General features: G+C 36.8%; 1 protein-coding gene across 1 annotated transcript in view; it reads left to right on the plus strand.

Annotated features, from left to right (window-relative positions):
• Positions 1-15,131, plus strand: part of PTH2R (parathyroid hormone 2 receptor) — a 103,060-nt gene that overhangs the window by 77,865 nt on the left and 10,064 nt on the right. The window contains exon 10 of the mRNA XM_017546749.2: positions 11,551-11,645. Coding sequence (XP_017402238.1) covers positions 11,551-11,645 — 95 coding nt within the window. The remainder of the gene's footprint in view (positions 1-11,550; positions 11,646-15,131) is intronic.

The following is a 15,131-nucleotide window of genomic DNA, read 5'->3' on the forward strand; positions in this document are numbered from 1 at the left end:
GAGATAAACTAAATTTAAGAGAGTAAGGGAATTTGTTAAGTATGAGCAATCAGAAGCATTCATGTCAAGAGAACTGATTTTTAGAGGTAATCATAGATTCCGGTAAAAGTTTGGAAGGAATCACTTAATTTTGGAATTGTAAAATCTATGATATAGCATTGTTGTTTTCTGTTTTGTTCATGTGTGTTGAAAGTATGTTAAAGAGAACTAGAGTCATTGGAAAATACTTAATTTTGTTCTGAAAATAAATGTCTCCAAATTTAATCATTTATCAGACACCTGTGCCATCTTGATGTTGATTTGAGGATGATTTTAAAAAATTTTCCCTGTAAGGTCAAAATATAAGGGAAATATTTCCTAATTAACAATAGAGCATGATGCTTTATTTTGGTTCTGGGACTCCTGGAGCATCATGAGAAGGCATAGGGATGCTCAGTCTGAACAGCAGGAGATGCTGCAGGCAGGGCAGCTGGCCTGGAAGAAGTGGGAGAGGTGAGATTGATTAATTCAATACATTCTGACCAAGCTGGGGCACTGACCGAGACATGAGCACCTGCATTTGCACTGATGTCAACCAAGAGGCACTGTAACACCTGAAACAAAATAAAAACAGAGACATAAAAATACAGATTGGGAAATAGTGCCTACTTACTCTTAGGCCCTTATGAGAGGGCCTTGAGAATGCCAATATTATGGTGTGGAGAGTGGTATGGTACTAGCAGAAACCTGAGATCTTGAATTTACAGGTTAAGGAAAAGAAAAGGAGAAACTCTGTGGTATTTGTCTTTATTTAAATATTTCCTTCAGGCTGTGTTACTCTTCCCATTCACCCATCCTTTCATCCAGCATCTATTGATAGGTGATCAAATTGTCTTTCTAGGCCCTGCCCAAATTTTACCTTTACCAAAATGTCTTTGGTATGGTTTGGCTGTGTCCCCATCCAAATCTCATCTTGAATTCCCACGTATTGTGGGAGGGTTCTGTGGGAGGTAATTGAATCATGAGGGCAGGTCTTTCCTGTGCTGTTCTCATGATAATAATAAGTCTTACGAGATCTGATGAGTATATAGAGGCAAGTTTCCTTGCACAAGCTCTCTTCTTTTGTCTGCTGCCATATGAGACATGCCATTCACTTTCCACCATGATTGTGAGGCATTCTTAGCCACGTGGAACTGTAAGTCCATTAAATAATTTTTTCTTCCCATTCTCAGGTGTGCCTTTATCAGCAGCATGAACACAGACTAATACAGTAAATTGGTACCAATAGAGTGGGGCACTGCTGAGAAGATACCTGAAAACGTTTAAATGACTTTGGAACTGGGCAACAGTCAGAGGTTGGAATGGTTCAAAGGGATCATAAGACAGGAAAATGTGGGATAGTTTGGAACTCCCTAGAGACTTGTTGAGTAGCTTCGACCAAAATGCTGATAATGATGTGGACAATGAAATCCAGGCTGAGGTGGTCTCAGATGGAGGTGAGGAACTTGTTGGAAACAGGAGCAAAGGTGACTCTTGTTATCTTTTAGCAAAGAGACTGGTAGCATTTTGCCCCTGCCCTAAAGATTTGTGGAACTTTGAACTGGAGGGAAATTATTTAGGGCATCTGGCAGAAGAAATTTCTAAGCAGCAAAAAATTCAAAAGATAACTTGGGTGCTGTTGAAGGCATTCAGTTTTATAAGGGAAACGGAGCATAAAAGTTTGGAAAATTTGCATCCTGACAATGCAATAGAAAGAAAATTCCATTTTCTGAGGAGAAATTCAAGCAGGCTGCAGAAATTTGTATTAGTAAAAAGGAGCTGAATGTTAATCCCCAAGATAATGGGGAAAAATGTCTCCAGGACCCATCAGAGGTCTTCACAGAAACCCCTTCCATCATAGGCCTGGAGGTTTAGGAGGAAAAAATGATTCATGGGCTGGGCCCAGGGTCCCCATGCTGTGTGCAGCCTAAGGACTTGCTGCCCTGTGTCCCAGCTGCTCCAGCCATGGCTGAAAGGGAGCAATGTAGCGATCTAGACATGGCTTCAGAAGGCACAAGCCCCATTGGTAGTTTCCATGTTGTGTTGAGCCTGCGAGTGCACAGAAGTCAAGAACTGAGGTTTGGACACCTCTGCCTAGACATCGGAAAATGTATGAAAATGCCTGGATGTCTAGGCAGAAATTTGCTGCAGGGGCAAGGCCCTCATGGAGAACCTCCGCTATGGCAATGTGGAAGGGAAATGTGGGGTTCGAGCCTTTACACAGAGTTTAAATACTGGGGCACTGCCCAGGTGGTGGGGGGCTATACCCTGCAAAGCCACAGGGACAGAGCTGCCTAAGGCCATGGGAGCCCATTTCTTTCATCAGATAACCTGGATGTGAGACATGGAGTCAAAGGATGTCATTTTGGAGCTTTAAAATTTGATTGCCTCACTGGATTTTGGACTTGCATGGGCCCTGTAGCCCCCTTGTTTTGGCCAATTTCTCCCATTTGGAATGGCTGTATTTACACAATGCCTGTACCCCCATTGTATCTAGGAAGCAACTGACTTGGTTTTGATTTTACAGGTTCATAGGCAGAATGGACTAGTCTTGCCTTGAATAAGACTTCGGACTGTGGATTTTTGATCTGATGCTAAAATGAGTTAAGACTTTAGGGGACTGTTGGGAAGGTGTGACTGGTTTTGAAATATGAGGACATGAGATTTGGGAGGGGCTGGGGTGAAATGATATAGTTTGGCTGTGGCCCCACCCAAATCTCATCTTGAATTTCCACATGCTGTGGGAGGTACTGCATGAGAGGTGATTGAATCATGGGATCAGGTCTTCCCTGTGCCATTCTTATGATAGTGCATAAGTCTCATGAGATCTGATGATTATATAAGGGGAAGTTTCCCTGCACAAGCTCTCTTCTCTTGTCTGCCATCATGTGAGACATACCATTCACCTTCCGTTATGATTGTGAGGCATCCCTAGCCATGGAGAACTGTAAGTCCATTAAGCCTTTTCTTTTCTTTTGATATGTCTTTATTAGCAACATGAAAACGGACTGATACAGTCTTCCTGTTTCTCTTAACAAAGTTAATCTCCTATATTTTATTAATCATCTGATGAATAAATATTTGAGTCCCTTTTTGTTTCAAGAATATTTCAGAGTCTTTTTTTTTTTTTGCATTAATCCTCAAACAACTTTCAAGTAGGTATTTTTATTATTCCCAGTTTGTGTTCAAGAAAGGTTATATAACTTGCCTGAGGTTATACATTTAGAAAATGCTGAAGCCAAGGTCAAACCTGGGCAATGTGGTGCTGAAGCCCACAGTTTTTGCTCTTTCTTGCCATAGGATATAAGCTAGAGCAGTGTTTCCTTATGTAAGGGAACATACCCTGGTGCATGAGAGGACTTAGGTGACACATGCAAGGTCATTCAGCAGTATTGAATCATATATGAATATTGGTCCCTTTCCAATTCTTCTAAACACATCAAGGAGAAAGTTTTATTTTGGTCTTGGTCTTGAACAACTCTGACATATGTAGTGTCTTTCTCTGGGAGTGGGAGGGTGGTAGGACAGACAGCCCAATCTAGATAACATTTCATAAGGCTTTTTGTTTCCATCGTATGCATTTCACATTTGTCTCTTATTTATAGCAGTTTCTACTGGTTCTCTGTTTATGGTTAATGGTGTGAAATTTAAATTTTAAGAATGTAATGAAAGTTGACTGAAGAAAGGTATGAAATAGACAATAGTAGGTAAATAATATCAATATGGCAAAATCATGATGATGGCACCCTAAACGACCTATTTGGAGGTCACTGAACTAGAAAAATTTCTTCAACAATGAAACCTGAAATTACACAAAAGTCCTGGCCAGTGTAAGCAGTGGGTGTTCACATGGTTGTGGGTGGTTGGTTGTGTTTTATGTGATCAGACACTTTAGAAGTGTACCATATGGCATTTTGCTTACTAGCTCTGTCTCCCTGTGTGCTCTTCATGGGGAGGGATAATCTATTCTCTTATTTTTCTAGAATGACTGCTATTTATTGGTACCTAGGAAATATTGCCTGAATAAAAATATAGATATATATTTAATAATACTATTTATTGTGGATCATAAGATTTTTTGATAAGCATGCCACATGTAGGTACCTTACAATCATTTAAAATATAGTTTCCTTCATAGTTAATTGAAATAAATATATCAATATTATTGTTTCAATTTTATGACTGGCAATACTGGCACACAGAGAAGTATTTGACTTCGAATTAAAAGGTTTTGGAGCTGGGGGAACTCAGATTTTGTTGAGTCTCACTAACATTCTATTCTATAAACAGTCAAACTCATATCCAACGTCATACAGGTCATTAGTGGAGGAGGTCCAACTTATAGTTTTTATAAGAGGGTTGGTATTTGTGTGAACACGTGTATGAATCCTGTGTGAACCCTTACCAGTTACTGACCGTACTATGATTTAGCCCCTTTTAAAATGAAGTTTTCTAAAAAGGAAATTGGATATTCTAATATCTACTTCATAGGGCTATTAGGACTATGTAAGATTATTAATGTGCTGAGTATAATCTATGAAAAGCATTCAATAAATAGACTACTATTTATTGGTGGTTCCTGCAGTAGTGATACAGGCTTATCTAAATGGTGGTTCATGTAGTAGTGATACAGGCTTATCTAAGTCTTTCTGTGGCCATCGTGAAGTTCAGAATAGGGACGAGAAAGCACCAAACTCAGTCTGGAGGGCTTAATAAAGGAAACACCAAGAAGGTGAGATTTGAACTAAATGTATGAAGGAAGAGTAGAAATCACTCACCTAAATCACTTAATAGATAAAGGGCAGAGAAGAGTTTTCCTGGCATAGAGATTAGTCCCTGACACGTGGGCATGCTATGTTTTCTATAGCTGGAATGAACAGTGCATCTGCAGAGTGTGCAGGAGATCAGACTGTGAAGTTGGATGGGAGAGGACTCATGTGTCATGCTAACGCACTTTTGAATTCTCCTTAAAATTGTGATGAGACATCAAAATATTTTAAGCAGATTAGTGAGCTGATTAGATTTGGGTTTTAAAAGGAAAACTCTAGAGGTATTATGATGGATGGATAAGATGAACTAGTTTGGATGTGCAAATGTCTAAGAGAGATACGATTTAAGTGCATAGTCCTATTTGATTGATTCTGACATCTATATGAGGGACTGTACTCTTGATGCAACCTTCCAAGAAAGAGACAGGAATTAGAGTTGCATTAAAATGGGAACAATTGTAAACAACAGTCAGCTGCTGATATGAGTAATGGAAGGAGATCGGTGTTGCAGCAGCTGGTGAGCTTGGGCAGCGAATGTGATGGTGATCCATGGTTTTTGCTATTTGATGGGAGTTAGTCCCACATATCCCATTCACTTAAATCCATTTCTTTGGAGATGCTGTAAAGTCTCAAAATATTTTCCTTTACAATGAGTTGATTCATCCTAGCTGAATTAAAATGTGAATGTGTAATAAGGAGGACTATTTTTTTTTAAAGAATCAAGACAAGATAAATATTGTCATAAAATGTAAATGTTTAACTAATTTAATGACATATTTTTAATGCTTGAATAATAGAAATTTCTTCCAGGGTCACCTTTCTTATAGTATATACATCTAAGCAATGCTTATAGAATGGGAGTAATAAAAGAGAAAATCCTAAACTCAGTGTTTAATGCAACCCTCTACTGGCATTAAAAAATAAATAAATAAATAAAATAAAATAGAAAATTAGGGTCTGTCACTCACTGAGACTTTAGAATTCATGTGCTTATTTTCCATAGTAGTTTAGGCAGTAGTTCATTTTATGGCAACTCCATAAAAATAAGACATAGACTCAAAGAATGTTCAAGTTGGGAAAAATTTTGGGGATATTTTGTCCGATGTTTATCTGACAACATTATTGCAGAGATTTTGACATTTAAATAATGCTCCAGAGAACTAATGTAACTGTGACAGCTTATGGTTTGCATTAGTGATGTTGATGGGTATTAGGAATATATGGGGCAGTGGTGATTATTTCTTTTTCCGGTCACTTTTTATTGACATGTATTTACTTATTTTAGATGTTTATTTCATCATGCCTCACATCATCATTGTGTATCCAAGCTAAGAAATAATCTTTCTGGTCAATAAACAGTTTGTTTACTTGGCTTGCTCATCGTATGAGTAATGATCAGATTTTAATATTGAATGACTAAGCAAGCAGGTGACTCTTGAGGAAGCTGCATACTACAAGAGTGCATTAAATACAGAGCTGCAATTTTTTAAAATAAATGTTTTGTTATGCATACATGTCACAGGATATCTTAGGCAATTCTGGTGGAAGGAATCAGATGGTATTTCTAACAAAGGCCTTTAGGAATATTTCTAACAAAGGCCTTTAGGAAAAATAAGTCTAAAAAATATTATATCTAGTACACTTTTCAGAATATGAAAAGAAAGAGACAAACAAGGTACATATTTCTCAGCTGCTGTTGGGTGAATGGTAAATTTTCTCCCAATTGCAAGGAGAGGCAGTCACCAAAAACAAAGGATGGGGATGAGAAGGATGACTGATAATGAAGGAATTTTAAGAAAAATGGATAAAAATTTAATCTCTGACCTTTGATACAATTGTAAATACCAAACTGATTTTTCCCTAGAGAAAAATCTTCCCTTCAGAACTCCTTTTCTTTTCTAAATCAGTTAGAAATATATTTTTAAATGAAATTAAAGTTTAACATTTACCATAGAAACTGTCTCCAAGTTATAAATTGAATTCCAACTGATTAGAAATGAACTACATATTTTGTCATTATATTTGTGATACAGATAATCAAATTATAGTATATGATGGAGATCAGAGATCAGAGAGTTTATTACATGTTATGTAAAAGTTCAGCATTTAGTACCAATATGCAAATAAGCAAAGCAAAAAGAAATTCTTATGTTTGAATATTGAAAAATAAGCCAAAACATTGGGCGAGCAGATAGGATGTATTTAAATTTTCTCTGAGGGAAACTAATACATAGCATCTCTTTTGGCTGCTCTTATTCTAAACATGTTAAGCTATAAAGCAAGGGAGTGAGAGAGAACCTTACTACTGTGGGAGACTGGGGTGGATGATGTGAACCTAGGTCTGTTAGACAAGTGGGTCTATTGAAGAACCCCATAATTAGTCAGGATCTTCCCACCTGGGCATAGGATGCTGAGGGGCAGGCTCCTATCCCTGGAGATGTTGCAGAGAAAGTCTGCTCACTGCAAGCTCCCGAGAGAAGGAAGAATGGGCTGCATCAAGCAAGCTCAGTATGTCTTCCCACATTTACTTATCAAATACTCAATCCTTCTCCTCCAGGGATGGAGAATAAAGGGGAGGACAGAGAAAAGATGGACATATCATTTGAGCCCCTTCCCTGAAAGGAAACATCAGGAATAGGGGAAGAGCACTCCTGCCCAGCCCGTATCCAAAAGCAAAGGTAAAAATGGCAAGTGTAAAGACATGATTTTATAACTATTTCATAAGTTACCTTTTCTATGCCTAAATTTTGACTTCTTCCTATGATTATATCTTTTGCGAGTTATGCCTAGAAGTGAAAATTCTACATTGAAGGGGAATGTGCTAACTGACCTCAATATAAGTAGTGTTTACAGCACGCATATCTCATTCACCTATTTATTCACTCTCATTGGACAAATCTTGATCAAACACCAAGAACATTGCAGGCCCTGTGTGAGGCAATGGAGCGGAGAGAGGAGAGGAGAAGATAGACACTTATTTCTTCTCCCACAGCTAAAGCTTAGTGAGTGAGGCAAACATTTAAACATAACAAATGCTTCTGAGAATAGGTGACATTTGACTTGAACCCTGAGAACTGACCTAGGAAGGGAAAGTGAGTGGAGAGAGTAAAGGGTGCAGGCAAAGGAAACTCCAGGAACCAAGTTTCAGAGACAAGACTGCTTGAGTAGCTTCCATGGTGGCTGAAATGTTTTCTTTGTTTTTGTTCATCTGTGGTTCACTCTGAACAAATCTTTATATTTATTTAAATCATTAATTACAGACTGCATATTGGGTATAGTGTATACCAGTCAGGTGATGGGTACACTAAAATATCAGGAATCACCACAAAAGTACTCTGCAATGTAACAAAAAAACCACCTCTACCCCAAAACTATTGAAATTAAAAAAAAATCTTTAATTGAAAAATAATTTGATTTCTATATTTGCATTATTTCGAAACCATATTTAAACAAAATTCACTCTATGTGTTATTAGCTTTAATGTTTACTAAAGGTCATGTTATTCTAATCCTTCTCTCTTTTTAGTAATTGCTTTGTTTTGTCTGTAGTTTGCCTCAAGCAAAGTCTTTTTCTTTAGGAATTTTATATAAAATATGCAGGAACTCTTTAATGATTTTTTTTCTTAGAATTATGTCTTCATTAAAAAAATTATACCTCCTTCTCCTCTTCCTCCTCCTACTACTAAAAAAAATCACCAGAAACTTCCTCTTTGTCTTATTCTCTTTTATTTCTTTTGCCTGGTATAAAATGTCACCTTCCCATTTGCAGACTCAAGTCTTCCTTTAGCGCAAGAATTTTCTTCTGTTATGTTTTTATTGATTTATTCTATTTGTTGTCATCTTTTCTTCAGAAAGAGAAATAATCTGCCATTGGACTCTTAGTTTCATGTCCTCCAGATAGGCATCTTATACCTTATATAGCTCCTCACACTAGTCTTTGTTCTTTTTTTTTAGTGGCTTAAAAGAACATGCATTTGTTCTCTTACAGTTCTGGAAGTCAGAAGTCCTAAAATCAAGGTGTTGGCAGGGGTGCCTTCCATATGGAAGTGCTAGAGGAGAATCCTTATCTTTTTCAGCTTCTAGAGGCTGCCGGCATTCCATGATTCTTGATGCCTTCCTCCATCATCAAAGCCAAAAGTGGAGCAATTTTCACTGTTAAAGCCCTTGCCACACCCTCACTAAAATGCCCCTTTTCAAACTCTCAAGTTTCTGTTCTTTTCCCCTCCCTTTGAGAGGATTCTTCAACTGTTTCCTAAGTTGCTGAATTCATTTTTTTTTTTTGCTTTGTCAGACCTACTGTTTGGTGTTCTAATACTGATTTTAAGATTTGGTTATATTTTAGATTCCTTATAATCTTTTGTTAATCCATCCTGCTCTTAAATTTCTGTCTCCATCTTAGTCTACTATTAACTCAACTCTATTTTATGGACACTATAGTGCAGTGGTTAAGAGTATAAAGTGTGAATCTAGGCCACATGGGCTGCATTAAGGCCCTACCACTTGCAAGCTGTGTGGCTGGGCAAAATATGTGGAATCTGTGCCTCAGGTTCCTCATCTGTGAAATGGGAACAAGAAAATGCCTGTCTCATGGAGCTGCTGTGAGACTAAGAGTCAATTCATTTACAATAGTTAGTAGTCAGTAACTTAGTTTCTAATGAACCCATAGTCTATATTTTTCTGAATATTCAGAATAATTATTTAGAATTTCATCCAGATGTCGCATGTATCAATATATGTGTATATATGTATGTCATGTGTGTATTTTGTTACTTACCTTTTAAAGCATCAATTTTTACTCAGTCTTAATATTTAAAAATTCTTAATTCTTTCATAATCAATTTGCTTGCCCTTGAACATATCTTCTCAGTTATTAAATGGATGAACTGATTGGCCTGTGTTTCCTTTAGTCAGTTTTCTGGGAGTGGGGGTGCATATTTATTTAGTGTAGTCTACTAATCTAAAGACAGAGTGCTTGGTCCTGGTCCTTTTATAAGGTGAAGCTTAAGGTTGGCCCATCAGAAGCCATCTATACTTCTTCCTTTTCGAGGATAAGGCATGACAAGTGGCAATCCAGTTGGTATTGCTCCACAGCTTTTTCAGCTTCAGCTCCTACCACTTAGTCCTTCACACAGCAGTTCTACATATCATTCCCCAATATCTTTACAACAGCTACATTGCATTGCCAGAGGCTGTTTTCTTAAAGAGACAGGAATTAATGGGGCATGAAGTAAATTCTGTCATTCAGAAAGTAGCACTTGTGCTTCTTTCTCAGTGACCTGAGCAGTACTCAAGTGGCTTTTCACCTTCTTATTAAAACAAAATCTGTCTGTGAGCTTCAAGTTGTAGTGGGTGAAGATGGAAGTCCTCAACTCTCATGTTTTGCATTTTTTTGTCCTCCTGATAAAAGGTATCAGATGGTGGTTAAGGATTCACAATACAGTGTCACATAGACCTGGTTCAAATTCCAGCTGATGGGTGGGTATTCAAGGTTAAAACAGTTAATCTCTTTGAGCTAGAGTTTCTTCATCCATAAAAAATGGATGTAAAAAAATAAAAATGTCTCCTTCGTGTTTATGTAAGGTTTTAAACTAGAAAATGTTCAGTAAGTGGCAGCTATTAACAGCCTGGAAACATCCCTTTCCTTTCATCAGCTCACAGCCAACTTTGTTTTTTCCACATGTGTGGGGCTCAAGACCTAGTCCTGAGTTCTTGAAGAAAGTTGTGATTGTTGAGAGGTGCCCACAGGGTAGTCAGTGGTAGGATAGCAGAGAGGTTGGTGGGGTGTTCAGGGCTGATGCAGTCAGCTGAATTTCAGACTGAGACACACAAGTCCTCTGATAACCAAAATTCTCTAACTTCTTGAAATGATTCAGGACTCTGCAAGACAAACTATCCCAGGAATGCAGGGCTTGATGGCTTTCTCTTCTGGCCCCTGTTCTGGCATGGACACAGTGCCTGCTGTTGACAATCTACATTTCCATTATTCCTAATCACTAGCACTTTCTGGACAGCTGACATCTCCCTGAATGGAGGGACCCAAGGTTTCAGGCCTCCATCTCCTTATGACTCCAGACCTGGAGACATGCTCTTCATCTTCATTTTGAATGTCTTCACTGATCTTTGAGGTTCTCAGACAGAAAGGGGCTTATTCCTTCAACACTCCACTTCCTCACGTTTTAAAAGCTAGAACTTGATTATCTCTAGTGGTATTCACACTTATAACATTTTAAAAATCAATCTAATTGGCTACACTGAGGACCTTATATAGCATCTTACTTGTCTTGTCTTTTTTTTTTTTTTTTTAAAGGAACACCTCATATCACCTTCACCCAATACTTTTCGTACATCATAGACAGAGAGTATCCCCAAAATATCTCTATTATTCCTCTCCCTAAAATAGAGACATACCTGGGAATTCCTTTTAGAGAAGACAGTTGATTACATTTCTATAATAACTATTACCCTTTGTCCTGCCAGTTTGTCGAAGGGCTTCATCTAAATTTCAGTTTAGAAAGTCCCTGTGGATCCTGGCAGATCATCCTCTGGTATTTTAAGTGTTGTTGAAACTTTAAATTTCTTTATATTTTCATGAGGGTGAATCGAGAATCACTGGCCTTTCAATAATCTTACTCAGTTTCCCCTGTTCACATTTATGGAATGGGTAATATTTTTTATTTGAATGGAAAAAATTTCAGTTTACGTAAATGTTTACAAAAATCTTGAAGACTAACAATAATTCTTTGTAATCTTACCTTCTTTTTCAGCTGAATTTTGTTCTGTTTCTGAATACGGTTAGAGTTCTAGCTACCAAAATCTGGGAGACCAATGCAGTTGGGCATGACACAAGAAAGCAATACAGGTAATTTCAGGACAGGCATCCATCAGAGGAAATATTTTGGTTACTATTTCTTTTCTTTTCTTTTCTTTTCTTTTTTTTTTTTTTTTTTTTTTTTTTTTTTTTTTTTTTTTTTTTTTTTTTTTTTTTTTTTTGAGACAGAGTCTCACTCTGCTGCCCAGGCTACAGTGTAATGGCATGATCTTGGCTCACTGCAACCTCTGCCTCTTGGGTTCAAGCAATTCTCATGCCTCAGCCTCCCAAGTAGCTGGGATTACAGGCATGCACCATCACTCCCTGCTAATTTTTGCATTTTTAGTAGAGATGGGGTTTTGCCATGTTGTCCATGCTGGTCTCAAACTCCTTACCTCAGGTGATTCACCCGCCTTGGCCTCCCAAAGTGCTGGGGTTACAGGTATGAACCACTGCTCCCAGCCTTTGGTTACTATTTCGAGTAAAGAACAGATACAAATTGGTTTGAAATATCTTTAAGAGATTAAATTTATGAATGTATATTTATTGTGTGATTTATCAGAAAAGGATATCTATAGTAAGAAAATGTAAGTAACCCCAAATGCTACCCCTTGTCCTTAAATTCTAAGTATATTTTTAAATCTGTTTTTAGCAGATTGGGATGTTCCTGTCAACAATAGATGAACTCCCAGAAGACATTTTGATGACCTTGGCAGACAACTTTATTTGCATTATACAAATATGTCATAACTGAAAAGATCAAGTGGATTTGCTGTATTGTTTTAAATCTTTACATCAAATTGTCTGTCACCAAATATGCAAATGTATTGATTGAGGGCGGTCCATTCTTCATCCTTTCGTGAAGAAAAGGACAAATTGAGTGTTTGCAGTTTTATCAAACTATCTTAAGATTGTGTGCGTTTCTCATAATGATCATTTTGGAAATTTTGAATATTAGTGGCATCTATCCAACTGGACACATACATCCAGTAATCAGGTAGATGTGGATTTGGCTTTATAATCCCCAGTTAACTATTTATTTTTGCCTCAGATTGTTATGAAATGCTATCTCAGACATAGAGAGGAAAAATATCATAGTTAGCCTTTTGATCTTCTCTCACAAATGTTCTGTAAGTTCTCGTTGATTTAGTCCTCTCCACCATTTAGGTAATATTTACTGTTGAGCTACTAAGACTACAGGTCTGACCTGTAGGATGCACAGTATCCTATGACCATAGAATGCACAGTATTAACAAACCAGCAGATGCTAGAGCCAGTTATTTTTAATGTGCTGTCAGTGGCAGTATTACACATTGTGCGTGAGTTTATGGTGAAGTTTATGAAGTTTATTAACCATATTATGGCTATTGTGTTGTCAGTGGTAGTATTATGCATTGTGCATGAGTTATAGTATATTACAATATAGCTTATCTTTCACATCACATCCCATCTTTGAAGACAAAGAGCAAAGAGTAGAATAATCCAAAAAGTAAATAACTTTTCAGTCTTCTTCATAAAGTGGAAGAGTATAGTAATGTTTGGAAGCTACTTATTTCTCTAGTTCTGAACAAAGCTGCTTATTTCTATAGTTCTGCATAACATGAACTAATAATTTTAGTAAAATGTTGACCAAGGGACATGAGAAAATTTGGAGAGAACAAAGGGTGCTCCATCTTTAAAAATTGATAGAATAGACAATATTTTGAATTAATTCATGGGGGATTAATTTATCAAGGACTGAAATAATCAACTACTTGGAATTCAGAATAACTTTGAAATAATCTGGTGTCTAGAAAATTTCAAGTGTGAAGTTGTTAATTAGATCAGTTTAGACTAATAGAAGTCAGAAAAAGTATTTTTCAGCCAAATGCATTTTTTTATGGCGGCCACAGATAAAAATGTAGTGAAGAGTGGCTCTTTTTTGAGAGAAAAATGTGGGAACCTACTTGACATCAATTTGAGAATTCAATTCCATATTCTGTTTCTGAGGCCTTAGATTATCAAGTTTAAATAGCATGTCACTTTTTAAGTAGGCTTAGGAAAATTAAATCTGTGTCACCATCTCAGTGACATTCCTATGATGAGGGTTAATTGAGTATTTAAATTTACATCAGCTAATTTTTGTGCCTTTAAACTTATCTTCTATTTTGTTATTACCTTTGTCTAACAAATGTTCAGATATTCTTTATAAAATAAGACAATACAAAATTTCCGAATGGTGGTATCTAAAGCAGTTTCAAAGCGTATTTCCATGCATACTATCGTGAAAAACTGAAAACACCTTTCAGAGCTGAGATAATCTCTCCAGGTGAATGTGTCCTCACACACAAATAAGAAAGACTTCTGAAAAGATAAGACTTCTAAAAAAAGGAAGACTTCTGAAAACCCTTTAGTTGGCATGGTGGTTTAAAATGGAAGAAATGAATTAATAAATCAGTTCTTAAAATAACTTTTTATTTTGAAATAATTGTAGATTCACATATAGTTGCAAAAATAATACAAAGAGATTCCATATATCCTTAAGCCAGTTTCCCTCAATGGTGGCATAGTGTATAACTACAGTTTACAATCATTTACCTTTAAATAAAATTGTGTGAATAAAATTAATTCATTAGATTTAATAACACAAATAATACATTTTTTCCTTTTAAATTACAACTCAATTTTTTCATAAAGTAAGAATCAGTTGCCAGACCTGGAAAAAATATAAGAGATAAAAAATATGAGATTAAAAAGAAAAACGTAAGAGATATGAAAATGTAAGAGATAAGAGAAATGCAAGATTTAGTGCAAAAGAATATTTGAATGTTTTGACTAAGTTGACTTCCCATTTAATGTTAGACAAAACTCATATTTAATGTTTATTATTTTTAGAATAAATCCAACCAGTATTTATTATGCAGCATGATAGTAAAGAGGAGGGGAGAGATTTTAAGGCCGCATCCACCCCTTACTGTGTCACATTGGGTGGATGCTTTCTTTCTCTGAGTCTCTATTCTCCCTTGGCAATGGGATAATAATAGCTCTTTCCCATGGTTGTTAGAATAAAAGGAGGCAAGCAGCATGGGATGTAACAGGAGCATGGTGTTTAATGGCCAGTAGCTTCATTTGCTGAGTGTCCTTGAACCCACAATTTAGGTGGGGATGGATAGAGACAGAGACAGTGGGAGAGATAGGTATTATGATTGATTTAATTAAATAAAATGAGGAAAGTACCAACAGAGATGCCCATATGAAGTTCTATGTCTACAGAAAAGAGGGAAGGATTAATTCAAGGCCACAAGGGATCAACCAAGAAAGGCTTACAAAGAACTAAAACAGATCTACAAGGAAAAAAACAAGCCCATTCAAAAGTGGGCAAAGGATATGAACAGACACTTTACAAAAGAGGACATACATGATGCCAACAAACATATGAAAATATGCTCATCATCACTGGTCATAAGAGAAATGCAAATCAAAACTACATTGAGATACCATCTCACGCCGGTAAGAATGGCGAACATTAAAAAATCTGGAGACAGCAGATGCTGGAGA

This window comes from Cebus imitator, unplaced genomic scaffold (genome assembly GCF_001604975.1).
Source record: "Cebus imitator isolate Cc_AM_T3 unplaced genomic scaffold, Cebus_imitator-1.0 Scaffold191, whole genome shotgun sequence".
Taxonomy (NCBI): Eukaryota; Metazoa; Chordata; class Mammalia; order Primates; family Cebidae; genus Cebus; species Cebus imitator.